General features: G+C 43.6%; 1 protein-coding gene across 1 annotated transcript; it reads right to left on the reverse strand.

The window, feature by feature from the left end:
* Positions 1-209: 209 nt before the first annotated feature.
* On the reverse strand, positions 210-17,916 carry LOC310776150 (myelin and lymphocyte protein-like). Its single transcript, XM_083636323.1, has 4 exons — positions 17,634-17,916; positions 9,748-9,915; positions 1,325-1,450; positions 210-630 (listed from the first exon to the last, which is right to left on the reverse strand). The coding sequence occupies exons 1-4, from the start codon at positions 17,721-17,723 to the stop codon at positions 556-558; spliced, it is 459 nt and encodes a 152-aa protein (XP_083492449.1). The 5' UTR covers positions 17,724-17,916; the 3' UTR covers positions 210-555.
* Between the last annotated feature and the right edge of the window lie 2,130 nt (positions 17,917-20,046).

The raw sequence follows: 20,046 nt of genomic DNA on the forward strand, positions 1-20,046 counted from the left end.
AAATGTGTTTTTTATCTTTCGATTTGAACTTTTTAACTCTTATCTTGTGGATCTCTTGTCTGTACTTTTGCACTTTTTAATTGTTTAGTTTTTTTTTACTTTGCAGTTTCATTACTCTGTGAAGCACTTTGAATTGCATGTGTATGAAATGTGCTATACAAATAAAGCTGCCATGAGAGTTTGGTAGCACCACCAGCTTTAAGACAACGGATGCCGCTATTAATCCGACGGCTGTTGTTACAGCTGTGACACAAACCATCAGGCTTGACTGGTCAGCTAGCAGTTAGCTAGCGCAGCGCTTGAGTCTGAACTGTCACTCATCGCTTTGGATGCTGTGGAATGCTGTAGGCTTACAGCAGATCCAGATGTTGCTCTGCAGCTTCCCAGTCTTCTCCTCTGCTTCCAGCAGAGGGAGAACCAAACCAGGACTGACTCCTCGACAGCCTTGCCTTCATCTCAGTGTGCCTGTGCCATGGCTTTATTTACACGTGTAAAAATAAAAACAATATTTGTCCCAGTCTAGTTAGTGAGGCTCTGCAGCCCAGTTGGTGGCAGCTAGAAGGACTTCCACCGGATGGCAGACAGGATGGTGTGGATGAAGTAGAGGAAGGTCGCTACGTAGGAGAAAACCTGGAAGAGAAGATAAGAGAAGGAGGTGGTCAGGGTGTGGTCTTCCTCACACAGACTACTGGCTGTGTCTACAGCAGCAGCATGGACACAACCCAGCTAACATCACTGAGTTGTTAGCCTTTAAAAACTTAAAGTGGAGTATAAAAGCCGACAAAAGTCTCAGGTTGACCGATGCCAGTGATGTCATCAGAAGGCACTGAAACATTGGGGTTTTCTTCTGATGACACCACTGGCATCAACTTTAACTCCAATAAACTCTCAATAACTGTCAAACTAAATGAATGCCTGCAAAACGCTTTACAGTTTTTGTATATGTGTGAAATCATGTGCAAAATAAAGCAGGATTGTTTTTTGGTGAGGTGCCCCTTTAAGGTGTTTACATGAGTTGCTTATAGAATATTCCATTCATATTGCTGTTTACATACAGAGCAGAATCTGATTAATGACACGCCCACATGACGTGACATCAGTTACTCAACTGAGTTTAACCGGAAAGCCTTTCTCTCGTGTTTCTACCGTGTTAGGGACATGTTGGGACTTATTTTTACCGCTGGCAGAAATGGTAAAAAGAGAAGAAGAATATCACACTGGACTTGAAGATAAAGTCCTACATGGAGTAGTAAACTGTAATAAACAAACTGTAGACGGCATGCAGTCAACATGGAAGCAGCCAACTCCTCTATGCTGGACTCACCACTGCAGAGATGTCCAGCTGGTAGTTTTTGAATATGGTGCTGTCTTCCATATCCAGAGTCACTTTGGCCAAAGCCACTGAAGCACTGAGGTAGAAGAAGGCAGCCAGGCCGTGATATACAAAGTCCTGGAGGGACAGAAACAGGAAGCTAGGCTGAGACTGACAGGAAGTTGAGGTGAAAAGGTTCACTAGTGATTAGCCTATTACATCATCCAAAGCTGGAAGTCCTCCCACTTCAAAACTCATGAGTCTCCTCCAAGCCAGAGACTGTCCTGCTAGAGCCTGGCCTGCCAGCAAAGCTATGGTGAGCTCTGTAAACAGAGACTATCTTTCACAACAGTCTGTGTGGCTGCATCAGATTTCAATGAGAGTTTTTATTTGGTGCACTGAGATCAAACTCATCATTTATTCATGGTGGTTCTTGGCCGACCTGTTGGTCAGTTACATTAATAAGCTTGTGTGCTATACTATATATATATATATACTATTTATATTTATATTTGTTCAAACAACCAAATAATTTCCAGCCTATTTTTATCTGTAAACACGCCAGGTGAAAAGGGTAAAACGGACGTGTTCCCTTTCTCATACTCTGAGCCAAAAATCTCCACTTGAGTAGCACCAAACGTTGCAGTTGTATTCCTATATATATTCTGAAGGTTTTTACAGAGGGGTTTGTTTATCATTATGGTCTGATTTATATCACATTTTATTCCTACAAACATGGCTGCAATGGATTTTTATGACAGCATTTTCTGATTCTGTAATAAAAAGAGATATCCAAAATCCCCCCTGTAAAAACCTTTGGCTCTACTATGTCTACAAAATAAAACAATAATTTTGAACCTTTTGTCCAATGTTCAGATTTCTGTCCTGGAAATGTATGCAAATTAGCACATATTTTTGTAGATAATGCCTTTTACATATTAAAACATACAATTTCAGAATACGTAATACAACAAACTATTATAAGTACTCAATTGGTGATAGCTATTAGTTTTTTTTTTACCCTGTTCACCTGGGGTGTCACCTTAAGATAAAAACATAAGTGGGTGGAGCTTAATCTGGAATCGGATGTTGTTTAGACCAGTGGTTCTCAACTGGTGGGTCGGGACCCAAAAGTGGGTCGCAGGGCCGTTATGATTAGGAGTTCTTCTACTCCTTGAGGTTGGCTGCATCCATGTCCAACATTGGGAGTCGAATTCATTGTACCATTTTCATTAATCCTGTACAAAATAAAATCCTGTAATTTTCATTGTACCAAATTCAAAGTACCATTGTTTCAGAGGCTGTAGCAGGCTCATTTTTAAAGCCAGATATGGTATCCTCTGAAACTACAGTAGAAGGCCTAAGGCAGGGCTATTCAACTGGCGGCCCACGGGCCGAATCCGGCCCGCCAATCAAGTCCGACCGGCCCGCGGGTGACGCCCCCGGCCCCTTAGGTTTCTGACAATGTGGCCCTCTGAACAATTTAGTTGAATAGCCCTGGCCTAAGGCATCCATTGGTATGTCATGCTAGTGTAGCTGCGAGCATCACCAGTTTAAACTCGTTTAAAAAGTAGGTCTAAAAATAATAATAATAATAATAAAATAAAATAAAATCCGACATTTGGGTCACGACTTAATGACTAAGAAAAATGTGGGTCGTGAGGCTAGACCAGTTGAGAACCACTGGTTTAGACTGAATAGTTTAAAATTTCACAATTTTTTCTTTACTTACTTCTTTCCCCTTTTTGCTTTATCCATTGCTATTGCTATAATGGAGATTTTAGACTTGTGATTTTATAATAATTATCTAGATTATCAGCCCGGTATGTGGCCTGATAATCTAGTTTGCTGGAACTCCAACCCGTAATTTTTTTTTCCATATTTTATTTTCAATTTTTATAGAACAATAATAATACACGAACAAGACAAACAAACAGGCTCAGACACAGGAGAGAAAACAAAGAGAAGAAGAAAAAAAACATACGGGACATCATCTATGTTCAACATTACAACATGCTGCTACCAGCACCAGCAAAGGTGCTTATGTTTGTAATAGATATTGTGCATGGGGTCCCACGCAAGGGGTCCATGAGAAACCAGACAGGCGAGCCATCTGTCACCTCTACCCTCAGTCACTATTCATTCTTAACCTCGTCAAAGTAGCCAAAAACAGGTCCCAAATAGTTGAGAACCTTTTAAGCGAGTTGGCTCTCAGGGACCTGACTCTCTCCAACTGTATAACAGAGATCATGTCCATCAGCCACACCTGAAAATAATGGGAAGATGAGGACTTCCATTCTTTCAGAATGAGTCTTTTGGTGACAGTTGTCCCCAGTGTCAGAGATTGTTGCACAGATGTAGGGAAGTTCAGAGAGGACTCCGAGCAGCCGAAGATGGCGAGTTCTGCCTCTGGCTGTAGGGTTATTTTGTAGGCCTTAGAGTACCAATCAAATATTTTGGCCCAGAATCCCATTAATGAAGGGCAGAACCAGAAGGAATGAGATAGTGTGCCCTCTGACACCTGACACCTGTCACACAGTGGCGAGACAGAAATGAAGATCTTGTCTAGAGGCTGTGTTGCAGTTCTCAAACAGACATACAAATCTAGAGATAAGATGCTTGGAGTGAGGAGGGCTCAGCAACACATCGAAAAAAGCATGTTTATTTGGGAGCACTTCAAAGGTGCGAATCTTGGATCGAACACAATTTCTGATTTGCAGGAATCTCAGCTAGTTCGTGCTGGGCAACTCAAACTTCCTCTTCAGCAGATCAAAGGATGCAAAATGACCATCTATGTATAGGTCTTTGATGGAAACTAGCCCCTTTTCACTCCAAGCATGGTAGTTTCTGTCTGACCATGGAGCCAAAAAAGAGTGATTGAAACCAATCGGCATGTGGACATAAACATCTGGTAGACTCAAAACACAGTTTTTCATGACAAAACTTAAATTAAAATTTTCTAAGGTCCCAGGTTTCTCTAGCAAATAGCATGGCTGCGTGTGTTCTGGGCCGTTTCCAGCAGCGTACTCCGCAAGTTTGAAGTCGATCGGACGAATGGTTCTCGAGATAAACCACTTTTTGTGTTGGCAGTACAGTAGGTGGTGCTATGCCAAATAGCACTTCTTGTGTTGCCAGTAGGTGGCTCTATGCCAAATTGTGTGTGTGTGTGTGTGTGTGTGTGTGTGTGTGTGTGTGTGTGTGTGTGTGTGTGTGTGTGTGTGTGTGTGTGTGTGTGTGTGTGTGTGTGTGTGTACAGTACCCTGGTGAAACTGCACTACTGTACTGACTGTTAGTTCACTGTTGACTTTGCGATTATAAAAACAACCTGTGTGACAGGGAGGACCCGCCGATTAAAGTGACAGGTAGGATTAGCCCAAGCTAATCACTGTCACATGGGAGCTAATGAGAGCCGCCTGTCTCTGCCTTGCCCTTGGTAGCTGCATTGTTTGGTGAATGCTGCTCATGAATAATGCATGTATAGCAAACAGCCCTTTGTTGATTTAAAGGAACAGTTCGCCCAAAAACGAAAATGTTGTCACCCTCTCCTCCCCCTCATTCCAAATGAAACAGGCGAAATGTGAGTCTATATAGCACGCCTTGGTAGCCTTATCCAAAACACCTGAAAGGCTCTGGAAACCCACACAGGTGTTTTCAGATTAGAGCTAATCTCAGGACTGTCTGGGCATGTACAGATGTCCTTTATTCACATCTCTGTGACCCTCCTGTTAGTTTTGTTGCACCTGTTCGGGCAACGTATGTCTTTATGCTTATTATTAGTCGAAGGAGTCTGCTGACCTCACAAATTCCCAGGGTCCATCTCATTTCTCTATCTGATATCTCCTGGCTCCTCTATCCCCCGCGTGCACCGTAAGTTGTTCTGGTCGGCCATCTTTAAGACCGTCCCAAAGCTCTTATCCTGCTCCGAAGGGCCAGGATTGATCTCGGAGGAGCTATGAGCGAGGAGACACCAGAGCCACACGTGGCATAGGACCATCAAGTCTGCTACGCTAACCCATGCATTCAGGCTATGAGTGTCCTGAACAGACTGAAAGCGCTTAGTAAAATAACCAGGACAAAGGCCATGCAATAACCTATAGATCCTAGATCCTCTTTGCACGGCTCGCGAGACTATGACGGCTCTAGACTCTCTCATTGGTGGCTCACATCAGCTCACATCAGCTCACAGCTGATAGGAATAATACAATCATGTCAAAACCATTCCCTCACTGCGGTGTCAAAACAAACTGTGTGGTTGCCAGGTTTGTGGCCTTTTGGAGCACCAAATGGGGGTTGAAACTCACAAACAAGCCAACGCCTCGTGGAGGGATTGGGTCAGTGGCAGGCACGTAGAAACAAAGCGCTTCAGGTGTGACAGCGCGTATTGTTGCAGCTGGCATTTCCTCGTCGTTAACGAGAAATGCGCAAGCTGCAACAAAATCAATTCACCAGCGTCCCAGCGTCGGAGTTTTAACGATAAGCAAAGCAGCTGTCTGGAGGTTTGGAGCTACATGCATCCCAGAGAGAGACAGACTGAACATCAGAATGTTTTCATATATATTGTTAGCAGAGTGGGTTAATGCAGCAGTTCTCGTGTGCACTCCCAGAGTAGCAGCAAGACGGAGGAAATAAATGTAAACGTGGAGCAGTTTCTCTTTCTCCCTCTCTGTGGTTCTTTCACACACACAGAGCTGTTTATTGATAATGACACAGGGTCAGACACACACACACATCAGTTTTCCGTGCATGTCATTGGCTGTCATCACCTGTGTTGCCTTCAGGTAACATCCTAAAATACAATGCTATACAATTGAGAGGATATTTCTCTTTGATATCAAAATATATATATTTTAAAGGCCCATTCCGTTGGTTTTGGCGAGAAATAAATGTGCACAAAGTGTTTATTATTGGCACTGAGTGAATGCGCCTTGACGTCACTTAAAAATGGCGACCAGGGGCGTTTCTCTCCGACCAGCCGCTCAGAAGATACATGGAAAACCGCAGTTTCGAAGTGGATAGCATCTCCCGCCACAGCTAGAGGATGTGATGTCTCGCGCGTTCACGTCGAGCTTGCCTCTTGTCCTACGCTAACAGGAAATGGCTGAAGTAGCTTTTAACGTTACGCTCGTCGCTAGCTGCTAGCTAAAGGAAACAACAAACACAGACTCCAGAAAAAGTCCAGACTAAATAAATAAATATTTATCTAATGAAGCCCGTCTGGCCAGACAGCAGCAATGTGACCGACATCGGGGGGAAACTAGAGTCAGGACTGTGTTTTCGGTTCATGAAGGGAACTTGCTGCTCGTAGCTAGTGTAATGTGGTTTTGACCAGATAACGTTAGCTGCTTGCTAATGGATTTTCAAGATTCAAGATTTTTACTGTCACTCCGTAGTACAAGTATCTGACCACCTGGTCAGAAACTCTGCTAACATTACCGTCTTGTGTTAAGTAATGCAACCCTAACGTTACTACCGTTATGCTTATGGTCATGGAACATTATTGTTTGACTGCATTTAGCTGCGGTGGTGATTCGTTAGCTTGATGCTATACGCGGCTAACTAATAGATTTAGCTATATTTATAGAAATTACCACCAGCCCCACTAATAACGTTACTGTCTTGTGTTGATAATGAATCTAACAGTCGGAAATATGCCTAACGTTAGCCTACTGTCTGTTATGCTTACGGTACATTGTTTGACGGTAGGCTACCGTACATACAGGGGGAGCAGGCTATTTCCTGGCTTGTGCTAACATGAGTATCCACTTCCCGCAGCCAGCAGGCTCTGACTGCAGTGGGACTGCACATACTAGTAATGTTAGCTTGATGCTAATCGCGGCTAACTAATATTAATTTACATTTATAGAAATTACCACCAGCCCTACTAATAACGTTACCGTCTTGTGTGGATAATGAATTTAACAGTCCTAAATATGCCTAACGTTACTGTTATGCTTATGAAACATTGTTTGATTGTTCAGTTTGGTCAACTCCAGGCATTACCGTACATAAGGGGAGCAGGCTATTTCCTGGCTTTTGCTAACATGAGTATCGACTTGCCCGCAGCCAACGCAAGCCAAAACACGACCAAACATGCCACAATAACGTCCCCTAATTCATCCATAATCCTTCCTGGGCATCTCGAGGCTGATCTGACCGATAAATTGTCCAGGTTGCCGTTTTCAAGTGACTTTTATGAGTTAACGTACAAAGCAACGCTCTGCTGTTGCCAGGCAACTACTTGTGCGCGTGCGAGTATGGTGCCCGCGCGTCAGCTCGTTCACACGCTGCCTGCAGTTACACTAACGGCCACCGGCGTCAGTAATAGTGAGTTTTGACGGATTGGGCCTTTAATCAAGTCGTGCATGTTTTCATCATTTCTTATATTGTTTATATATATATATATATATATATATATATATATATATATATATATATATATATATATATATATATATATAAAGTCGGTCTGAATGTTTTTATGATTTTTATAATAGTTTTTATCATTGGTTCTACATTTTTTATCATTGGTTTTATCATTTAATAAACTAAAAACTAAATCAAACTTACTGTGTGGTTTTGCGGTAAAAGTGGCTCTCCTCTTGACTTTGACCGGCTAGTGTGGCTCTCATGGAGAAAGTAGTGAGGATCACTGCTATAGATAGATCATGATAAGTTTTAACTGCTGTTCTCTATTTTCAATGGGGAGCCAATTCAATTCAGCTCTTTAAAATAAGATGAGGACCGAGGCCAAGGATGACCCTCATTAGCTTGTTTTGGGCTTTTTGGAGTCTGTCTTTTGATATGTTTGTTATACCACTATACCAGGATATACAGGTGTGTTTGTTATACGACTATACCAGGATATACAGGTGTGTTTGTTATACCACTATACCAGGATATACAGGTGTGTTTGTTATACCACTATACCAGGATATACAGGTGTGTTTGTTATACCACTATACCAGGATATACAGGTGTGTTTGTTATACCACTATACCAGGATATACAGGTGTGTTTGTTATACCACTATACCAGGATATACAGGTGTGTTTGTTATACCACTATACCAGGGTATACAGGTGTGTTTATTATACCACTATAGCAGGGTATACAGGTGTGTTTGTTATACCACAGGGTATACAGGTGTGTTTGTTATACCACTATACGAGGATATACAGGTGTGTTTGTTATACCACTATACCAGGGTATACAGGTGTAGGCATAGTGACATTGAATTAAAGATGTAGCTAAAGCATAATATTGATATGCAAATTAGCATGTGACTTCTAGCGACTTTCTGCGCAGCCAATAGCGACTTTGCTTGGAAAAGAGTTGGCAACACTGCATGTGCCCGATGCACCACCGGGCATCAAACAGCACAGGAGTCAAAGGAGCCACACGCAATTCTCAGCCCACCAGAAATGTTAATAGGCTACCTGTGTAACCATGTAAAAAAAACAATATCTTCCTTTAACGTAGATGCAAAGGAACCTGCAATCGGCTCGCCACAACACACATCTCAGAAAAATTGGCCCCTGCCACAGCCCCAACCAGGAAGCAGCGAGGTCCACCGGGCAAGCGGTGCACTGCTGAGAGCCCATCCCCGGCTACTAGGGCTCTAGTGACATTGTGAATAGCGATTCCTCTGGTAGAACGCGTACCATTAGTCCTTCACGCAGCCGACCCGGGTTTGAATCCGACCTGCGGTCATTTGCTGCATGTCCTCCCCTCTCTCCCTCCCTGCTTTCCTGTGGCTGTCTAACACATACTGTCCTGTCTAACACATACTGTCCTGCTGTATAACACATACTGTCCTGCTGTCTAACACATACTGTCCTGTCTAACACATACTGTCCTGTCTAACACATACTGTCCTGTCTAACACATACTGTCCTGTCTAACACATACTGTCCTGCTGTCTAACACATACTGTCCTGTCTAACACATACTGTCCTGCTGTATAACACATACTGTCCTGCTGTATAACACATACTGTCCTGCTGTCTAACACATACTGTCCTGTCTAACACATACTGTCCTGCTGTCTAACACATACTGTCCTGTCTAACACATACTGTCCTGCTGTATAACACATACTGTCCTGCTGTCTAACACATACTGTCCTGTCTAACACATACTGTCCTGCTGTCTAACACATACTGTCCTGTCTAACACATACTGTCCTGCTGTATAACACATACTGTCCTGCTGTCTAACACATACTGTCCTGTCTAACACTTACTGTCCTGCTGTATAACACATACTGTCCTGCTGTCTAACACATACTGTCCTATCAAATAAAGGAGAAATGGCAAAAAAATAAAAAATAAAAAAATAAATCCTCTGACATGCGCAAACAACGAGCCAACCACACATTCTCCTGCATCCACATTGCATCCAGATTATTAGATTGTCTTTAAGAGTGAACCACTTACCGCGGCTGCCCAGCTGCCTCTGTTGTGATGCCCCCCGCAGGCGAACACCAGCAGCCAGATGAAGGTCATGACGAAGCAGAAGACCGACACGAACATGACCCAGCCCTGAGGGTTAGCCGGCACCACCAGCGTGCACGCCACCAAGATCCACACGAGACCGCCAAACACCTGCAGCATGGATGTAAATGATAAAAGCACTGGATAAGAGATAGGAACATGGCCGCCAAATTCATTTTAAGGTAAGCTGCTCACCAGAGCATGAGGCCTTTTGCAGTATGGCTTGGGCAGTATCTTTTTTTTCACACCTTCCTGACATTAGACCCCGATATACGGTATATGACGGTATTAGTTTCATGGTAAATGGTAAATGGTAAATGGCCTGCATTTATATAGCGCTTTATAGTCAGTAGGTACATTCACCCATTCACACACCGATGGCGGCAGGCTGCCACGCAGGGTGCTGGCACACCATCAGGAGCAATTTGGGGTTCAGTGTCTTGCCCAAGGACACTTCGACATGCAGACTGGACGAGGCGGGAGGCAGTAGCGCTCCGTGTTGTACTGAAATGTGTGACCACTGAAATATGTGACCGCCTTGCTTCTCATTTGGAAAGAATCAGTTATTTCACCATTTCATCACTGGGGGGGGGGGGATTATAATTATCTAGTAGAATTCTTCTATTGGCTACGTTCCCATTGTATAAATGTATGTCCATCAATAAAAGAAAGTTGCCACTTCTATGTTTCAGAAAGCTATAATTAATTACATGCACAATGTTGTTCACAAAATTGTCCTCAATGGAGAATGACAATAAATGACACAGTTATGGGCAAGCCTGTAACATATTCAGTTTAAAGTGGTCTTAAACAATATAGTGTTGCTTGTAACACATATCGTATATGCTTGCCTATTAATAAGGTAAAAAAAAATCCTACAAATGGCAAATAAAAAAATAAACTAAATTAAAATAAATGAATAAAAATAAGGCTAAGCCCAGCACAGGCAAGGACACTTGCGACTATTTTGGCTGAACAAAAAAGGGTAGAGAATGGTTTTGACGGTATTGAAAATCATTTTGCAGCCCATGGTAGCGCTACTGAAATGTATGACCATCGAAATGTGTGACTGCGTTGCTTCTCATTGGGAAAGAATCAGTTATTTCACCATTTCTGACAGCAGCCGCCAGAATATGTGACCACACTGTGCTAAGCCAGCAACAAGCGCCCATCTGCGGTCACTCCTTTCAGTGGTTTCGGTTACTGTACTGTTACTGTAGGTAACGTAGGCTACTGTAACAAGGTTACTGTAGGTAACGTAGGCTACTGTAACAAGGTTACTGTAGGTAACGTAGGCTACTGTAACAAGGTTACTGTACTGTTACTGTAGGTAACGTAGGCTACTGTAACAAGGTTGCTGTAGGTAACGTAGGCTACTGTAACAAGGTTACTGTACTGTTACTGTAGGTAACGTAGGCTACTGTAACAAGGTTGCTGTAGGTAACGTAGGCTACTGTAACAAGGTTACTGTACTGTTACTGTAGGTAACGTAGGCTACTGTAACAAGGTTACTGTACTGTTACTGTAGGTAACGTAGGCTACTGTAACAAGGGAAGTAGCGATGAAGGCACACAGAGTGCTCCCGTGGCCTAGATGCACGTTTATGCAGCAGAGAAGAGTCGTTTTTGACTTTGAGTGATACCCAGAAAAATGTCCCCAGAGTTTTACAGCTGCTTCTTTCCCCATGTAAGTGCATGTAAGTGCATGTAAGTGCATGGAAGTGGATGTAAGTGGATGGTAAAAAGTATTTTTGGGCCACAGGGCATCACGTGACTTGAAATCCCGAGCTTGGCCACCATGTCGAATTTGCTTCAAGGGCTGAGACCTGACGCCTGGGGACTGCCTGTAACACACCAGGACATGGATTAGCAGAAACCCTGCACCCTGACGCTAATCTTAGAACATGCATCTTATTCTTCTGTTACACTCGTTTGGGTGCTTTCATGTGGACTGAAAGCGTCTTGTAACCGAGAGCTCGCCGGTCCCTGCAGCAGCCAAGTGTCATTTTCTAAAGACAAGAAGCCAGTAAACCACACCTGCACACTCACACTCACTCGCTCTGGAGTTAACAGCTCAGTCACTCTGGATCAGGAGTTAAGAGGAAGCAGCAGGTTTCAGTCTAGTCCAGAGAAAAGCTGAGGAAACGTAATATGTCACATCATCAGATACGATTTAGGCCCGCTCACCGCTAACCCCTGACATCCGCTCCTGCTTTTCATCAAGACTTTACTTGTTTAAAGACGTCCAAAACCCACAATGCCTTGCAGGACACTCAGGGAGCTCAGTGTTTCTTCTCGCTGTGGCATGCAACACGAATGCAAGCAGGCTGCGGGGGACGCAGCCAAATGTTGGTAAATGTGTGGTGAGATCCAGACGACAGCTACCCACCCGTCATCTGGAGTCTTATGCAGTGCTGCCAACTTGGCTACTTTGTCGCTATATTTAGCTACTTTTCAGATCCCCCTGGAGACGTTATTTCTCAAAAGCAACTTTTTCTGACCAGGGGAAGCAATGTTAATGTGTTGAATCCAATTGAATCGCAACAGATTTTGCCTTTAAATTTGGTGCGACTGCTGCTGGGTTTTCTCTCTCTCTCCTCATCTCTGCCTGTCTGACACACACAGCGATTCAGTGCAGCCCCTCTCCTCCGCTGAGAGAGCAGCAGGATAGGGTTTACTTGTAATTTCTAACAGCGTATGCTGAATCTGGCCCGGCCGGGCGGAGTCAGCACTTAATATTACAACCATACAGTCAGTGATTACAACGGCTACACTGAGGCGTGTTTTTTAAGTAGAATTTGATAGGCAAATTAGCGTGTGACCTTATTTAGCAACTTCTACCGACTTTCTGAGGAGCCAATACCGACTTTGCTTCGAAAACAGTTGGCAACACTGGTCTTATGTCTGTTGTTCATGGTATTGCCATGATGCCATGTGCATTTTTTACCAGTACATTGCTTTACCACTGACTGTGGCTGTGCTTTGATGATAATCAAACCTATTATTTTCCTGTACTAATAGCTGTGGTTACTTGAATATTAGACCTTGTCGTTAGTTGCAGCAATAAATAGAGAGAACAGTGAAGAGAATTCCCCATTCATTTTCTCCATAGACATTTAGAAAAATCCATATATAACGAGTTTTAAGCCTGGAACCAAGCCAATTAAGCAGTGACCTATTGAATCGTGAGTGGCCATAAAACACTTCACAAAAAATCAAAAGGGGGAAAAAATTATATTTCAATAATATATTTCACACACCCCCCCCCCCCCAACCTGGCTTGGTTCCAGGCTTAAAACTTGTTATATATCATACTTGTTTGATTCAAGAAAAAAAGTATTTTTCTTTCACAAATATTGACAAGCATTTTCTATTGTATTGTAAAACCCCAATACTGCCAACACAAAATAATTTCAGAAAATCGTATCTACACAGGGAATACTACTGCAAAGATGAATAATACAAATAAAATAAAATACAGTACAATACAATACAATGAAATTAACACACATAGGGGAGAGAGAGAGAGAGAGAGAGAGAGAGAGAGAGTGTGTGTGTGTGTGTGTGTGTGTGTGTGTGTGTGTGTGTGTGTGTGTGTGTGTGTGTGTGTGTGTGTGTGTGTGTGTGTGTGTGTGTGTGTGTGTGTGTGTGTGTACATACAGTATATACACATACACGAATCCGGAGGGGGGGGAAACTCTTTATATTTATTATTCAAAATGTCTATAGAGAGAATGAATGCGGAATTCTATTCCGGACTGGGAGACGTCACAGAACGTCACGTGGCTGTTGAGCTTAATAATAATTATTATTATTATAATAATAACTAGAAATATCGCTGCCTCGGCCTCGCTGCCTCGCATGCTGTGCGTGCTCACCCAACTCAATGTGGATGTAATCATTAGAGTCCATTTGAAAAGTTTGAAAAGGTGCATTTTGAGATGAGATTTAAAGGTGGAGAGAATGTGTTGTGGGAGAGAGCAGAGTGACTGAAGGTGTAGTGAGTTGGTGAGAAGCAGAATTTAGAAATGAATATGTTAATTAACAGTGATCCATACACCAGACGTCGTACCGCACCCGCCTATGCACAGCCACACCATGCTGCAGAACACACTTCTGCACACTGCTGTGCATATATGGAACAGCCTTCCAGAGCATATTGGATCTATCACAGACAATGGTCTCCAGGCCTTCAAATGCAGAGCTCATACTGTAGACACCTCTTGACCACCCCCTCTCATTGACTGCAGTGAACCATATGATTGGCCAACTGGATAGAACATTGGTCTCCCCACACCCAACCTCACAGAGCTAAACAACAGGTCCATCACACGCTTTGCAAACTCAATAGAACAGGACATCACACACCCACTCAACCACCACCTCATCCCACTACCCTCTGGGCGCAGGTACAGAACTCTTACATTTCTAAGGGCTCTCCTCTGGAAAAGCCTGATCCCTGCAGCCAGGGCCATAGCCAGGGATTTCGGGCCCCATGAAAGGATATCACATCGGGCCCACGGATGCCGCCGTCCGAAGGGCGGCGTCGAAAAATTTTGGCCATTTGAAGCCCAATTTAGAGGAATATCTCATTTTAAATCAGAGAGTTCCCCAAACTTTTGAGTAGCCAGTCAGATTGAAAAAGTAGCCGGATCATGTTTGCGGCGTTTGTTCCAGTGGTCCTTTTCCCAATTAATAAACAAACCTCAAATATGTATCAATGAGTGTGACAATCTCCCTGCAGTGCTTGACATTTCCTTTTTTGGCCACCTGCCAATATGGCTGCTAGAAGTTACCAGCCAATTAGAATTTCCACTAGCCAAAATGTCTTTCTTGAAATAAACCAGAATTTGAGTGTGTTAATTTAAGCATAAGTATCAGTAAGTGGCCCGGGATTCTCAAAGCCTGTGTTGAGGGTCACATGAACAAAAATGCACTCTTGAAGCTAAATAAATCCAAAACCAACATGTTAATTATTTACATTTTTTACTTCAATGTAGAACAGTAATTTCTTACACATGAGATTACTTTGAGCCTTTTAGTCATAAAGATTATTGAAAGATATTCCATATTCCAGACTGAAATGTTATAACAGAAGTGGAGTATTGGCCAGAATAACATGAACATTTGGACACTTATTCAGCGGGTATCTTGTATGTTGCGTTCAGGTGCACTGTAAAAGAAAAAAAAAATTGGGGGGGGGGGGCCCTGTCAGTCAAGGGCCCTTGGAATCGTCCACACTTCCCCCCCCCCCCTGGCTACGGCCCTGCCTGCAGCCATAGCCGCTCTGAACAGCAGGCCCCGCTGATGTCTTCTGGTAGAAGAGCCCTGAGGAACACGGGCTAGTAACTGGAAAGGACTGTATGTATTTTTTTTTTAAGTTGGACAAACTGAGTGCAGCCAAAGAGATATGATCTAAACCAATTAAGCAGAAGAGGTGCGTGCCAGTGATTCCAATGGAAGCTAATCTCCCAGGAGGATGTTATGTGAGATGGTATCAAAGGCTTCACTCAGATCAAGAAGGATGAGTATGGCTAAGAGCCCAGAGTCAGCTGCCATCAACAGGTCATTGGGATTTTCACCATCACCAAGGCTGTCTCCGTACTCCGAAGGGAGTGAAAAACACTGAAACACTGTGAAGCTACCGGTGAGCTTGTTAACTAGCAACTACGCTGTGTCGCCATTGAAAGAAAAATCCCTCCTTCGGACACGTGGGAGTGCGGGGGGTGGAGAGGGGAAAATACTGGGAAAATCACGATTCTGCTCGTGATGATGATCAGAATTGAACGCTGATTTCAATCGATTTTTAATTTATAATTGCAATTGTGACACCGCTACTCCTCTCACTCTGCATGTCCAATGACTGACAGCACAGGCTACATTATTCATGGCACTCTCTCATCTTTATAGCCTACTACCGTGTGTGTGTGTGTGTGTGTGTGTGTGTGTGTGTGTGTGTGTGTGTGTGTGTGTGTGTGTGTGTGTGTGTGTGTGTGTGCGTGCGTGCGTGCGTGCGTGCGTGCGTGTGTGTGTGTGTGTGTGCGTGTGCGTATGCGTGTGCATGCATGCGCATTCATGTGTGTTATTGTGTGTGTTGCATACTGTATACTGTAGGAGTGAGAGAGAAAATCTTTAAATGAATGCATGATCTGATGTCAAGATGTCTCTCTGTCTTTTTATCAAGAGACATTCCTGCTCTCCAGACGGCACATGGCTGCCGTGTGTCTGTGTCGGGTGACGCTGCTTCACCTGCCAGTCATCAAACAGAACCTGCAAATACTGTGCCAGGGGGGAACAAATGTACCTTCTGCTGTCGGCTCTATTAGAGCAGGAACAGACATGTCTGCTTCTGTCATTTCTTCATCATGCAGGCTTATCTATGGACTTTATGGTAATATAGGTGTTTTAGGAGTTGAAGCTTATTCCACTGTTCACCTCAATGGACGTCTCTCTGGATAACAGTGTTGGATAATACATGAGTGTAAATGTACTGTAATGTTATCAGCTAGCCTCACAGGTTCATTTGAATGTCAGCAGAATTCACTCAATGCCCCTCGTTACTGTCAGTTAAATTCCTAATCTGCAATACAATAAATAACTAAAGGTCAGAGTTCAACCTCTCACCTAGATCCCTTCTTGTCTCTTTTGGATTGGGCCGCATTTTTTTTCTGTGGTGCAACACATGCGGCTACACATGACCAAATCAAAAACCAAAATTATTTTGATGTGAAATATCAGATTTACACATTGAAAAATAAGTTGTTTTGAATACAATGGTACCAAGCATTTGATATAACTCTGGAGTGTTCGAGATACTAAATGTAGTCGTTAGTCTCATGTGCACCATTGTAATCACAGGTTCATATGAATCCCTTGTGACTAACGACTAAAACAAGGGTGTTAATCAAACAGCTCTAAACTGCTGTAAAGGAAATGATACAATTCCACTGTGGATATTAATGGATTAAAGAAGTGGTGTGGTTGTGGTGCTCTCTGGATCTTTACCCACTGTTCAACTGTCTCCTACATGACATCAGACTATACGAGTTTCCAACGCTCCACAGTTTAGTAGGGATTCAGCAACAATGAAATGCAGCTGTTTTACCTCCACCACCTGACTTCAGCTGAAGTCACAGGAGAGCAGAGGATGAGCTGAGGCTGATAATAAACACATCATCACCCCATCACACTTTCATCTGTCACAAAATAGAACCTGATATATCTGCTCAGACATGAGCCCTCCGGCGTCTGCAGAACAAACACTTCCAGCAACAAAGTTAATACTTTAGGCTAACAAAGCGTTTTAGAAACTATCATGTATTCAGTGAGAGACAGCAGTTCACCACCACCACAGATCCAGAACATTCCAGACATTTCCTCTCTATTAAAGATAATGCATGCGTTATTTTGATCTGTGTGTGTGGAACTCACCAGCTCTGGAACATAGAGGAGTGAGGAAAACATGTGAGACTCTAGGCTATAACTCACCAGCTCTGGAACATAGATCAGTGAGTAAAACATGTGAGACTCTAGGCTATAACTCACCAGCTCTGGAACATAGAGAAGTGAGTAAAACATGTGAGACTCTAGGCTATAACTCACCAGCTCTGGAACATAGAGAAGTGAGTAAAACATGTGAGACTCTAGGCTATAACTCACCAGCTCTGGAACATAGAGAAGTGAGTAAAACATGTGAGACTCTAGGCTATAACTCACCAGCTCTGGAACATAGAGAAGTGAGTAAAACGCATGAGACTCTAGGCTATAACTCACCAGCTCTGGAACATAGAGCAGTGAGTAAAATGTGTGAGACTCTAGGCTATAACTCACCAGCTCTGGAACATAGAGGATGTCAGGGATGGTGGTACAGATCCCTATCCCGCTGGGCAGGTTGCCCATGGTGGCTGTGTTGGAGGCCATGGCTCAAGCTGCTCTCTCTCTGAGCTGGAGGTCTCTCTCTCTCTGAGGCGACGGTGGAGGTCTCTCTCTCTCTCTCTGAGCTGACGATGGAGGTCTCTCTCTCTGAGCTGACGGTGGAGGCTTCTCTCTCTCTCTCTGAGCGGAGTCTGACAGTGGAGGCTCAGATCTTAAAGCAGCTGTCAGCAGACTGGAGGAACCGGTCTGACCACCAGCTCACAGACTGATCTCTCTGTGCAGCAGCTGTGCTGAGCGAGAGACCCGCCCGCCGGGTGCACCGCGCGCAGTCTGTCTCCCCGGTGCTGCACACTGGCCGAGTGCGAGGCGGAATGGTCTGATGGAGCTGCTGCACGCGCTCTGTCAGTCATGCATTTTGACCAGGCAGGATGAGTCATGTATCACCACAACAAGCTGCTCTGCTGCTGCTGCTGCTGCCACCAGCAACAACAACAACAACAACAACAACAACAACAACAACAACAACAACAACAACAACAACAAACAGACTGTTAGATCATCAGAGTGATTTGGTGATGTTGTTGATGATGAGGACGAGGATGATTGTTGTGTTTCACCTGTTTTTATCATTTTCTTCATATACTGCATTGATTAAATGAGTAAATAAAATACATTATGATCATTGTTATTGTGCTAACAATTTACAATAAGCGTACATAAATTAATGGTTAGTTAATGCTTAACCCTTAATTAACAGCCTTGACGTAAGCTTGCTCTACCTCAGTGACTTCATGCCTCTTCATGTTAACTAGGTTATTAACCCAACCACAATACATTAGTTAACATGAACACCGTTAGTAAAGGATTACTAGACATATTGGTTAACTATTAATTAAGGGTTAGTTCATATTTTTTACCCATTAACTAATTAATTGAAGAGTTATTGTGGGGCAAAATGTATAAAATGTCATGTCGTGCTTCTTGGTTGATGTACAGTACATAAACACATGCTGTGGTGCCCCCTTAAGGCTAATCAGTGCACATGTGGAAATTCCAAAACAAATCAATGAGACAAAACATTCCCAGGAGTTTTGTCTAAATCTATTGAGTGGCCTCAGACATACAGGTTCTATTGTATTATTAAACCTTTATTTAACCAGGTTAGCCCCATTGAGATTACAACAAGATCTCTTTTGCAAGTACTGGCCAGTGTCTTTGTCAAGGACACACACTGGCCAGCAGGGATCAAACCTGTAGCCGCTTTCACACCGGCCTTGAAAGCGGTAAAATACACGGAAAATGTGGCGGGTTGGTGGATAATTGTGTTACGCCTTTCGTTCCACCAGTGGATCTAGTCACAGCGCCGGATTTCCCTCCGACCTGCCTCCACCTGAAAGCGTAGGAGCGGCAACACGGAACAGAGGTGCGAATGGGCACTGTGGCGAGTCGGTCTGAGGATATTCCCTCTGGAAACCAGCTCCAGAACTGCAATCTGTCTAGCTAGCCAGTTGCGCGTTCCCTTACAAAAACTACTAACGTTATAGTAGTCATGTGCATTTATAGCCTATACTATTCCCCCGACGAACCTTATGCAGAGTGCAGCTGTTTGATATACGGGCTTCGTCTTTCAGAATGAACGCTAATTAGGCTACTTCATGGGAATAATTTGCTTTACAAAAAACTGGAACCAAAAGATAAGAATTAGCCTTGTACCTAATACATGATGGTGCATCTGTGATCCATAAAGTCGATCAGATGAATATTGAAAGCCTTGTTACCATGCTGCATGTGGACAACACTTTCGTGTTTTATCACTTGATGTTCTTAACGACCGCAGCTGCACGTTGGCTGGCAAACATCGGCAATGTTTGGTTGTTGAATGAATTCGTTCATCATACAGTAGCCTAGGCTACACTCACCTATGAAAATGTTCATTTAGGCTACTAGGAGGAGCTGGGTGGAAATTCCTCCCCTCGCCTCATTTCAATCCGGGAGGGGTGGGTGTCACCTGAAAGCACACCCCAGGACAGGAATGTGGCGGTGCTGCTTGGCTGTGTGTGAAAGCAATTTCTGTGGCGAGGCTGCCGGCTTTACGGGCCTTCTGAACTGCAATATTGCGCGATCTGTGTGTGAAAGCGGCTTGTGACACCGGTTTCCTGCTGAGAACCAGATTCAGAGGTGTTGATCTCACCCCAGCCGCATCACACTCAGCTGGAAAGCAATGATGTTATCAGGACCACGTCATCTGCAAAAAGCAGTGAGGCAATAATCAGCACACCGAAATTAAACCTTTCCCCTCCACAACTACGTCGCAAAATCCTGTCCATGAAGATCATGGTGACCCCCGCACACTGACGTTATATTAATA

This window comes from Poromitra crassiceps (genome assembly GCF_964638095.1).
Source record: "Poromitra crassiceps genome assembly, chromosome: 4".
NCBI classification, from domain to species: Eukaryota; Metazoa; Chordata; class Actinopteri; order Beryciformes; family Melamphaidae; genus Poromitra; species Poromitra crassiceps.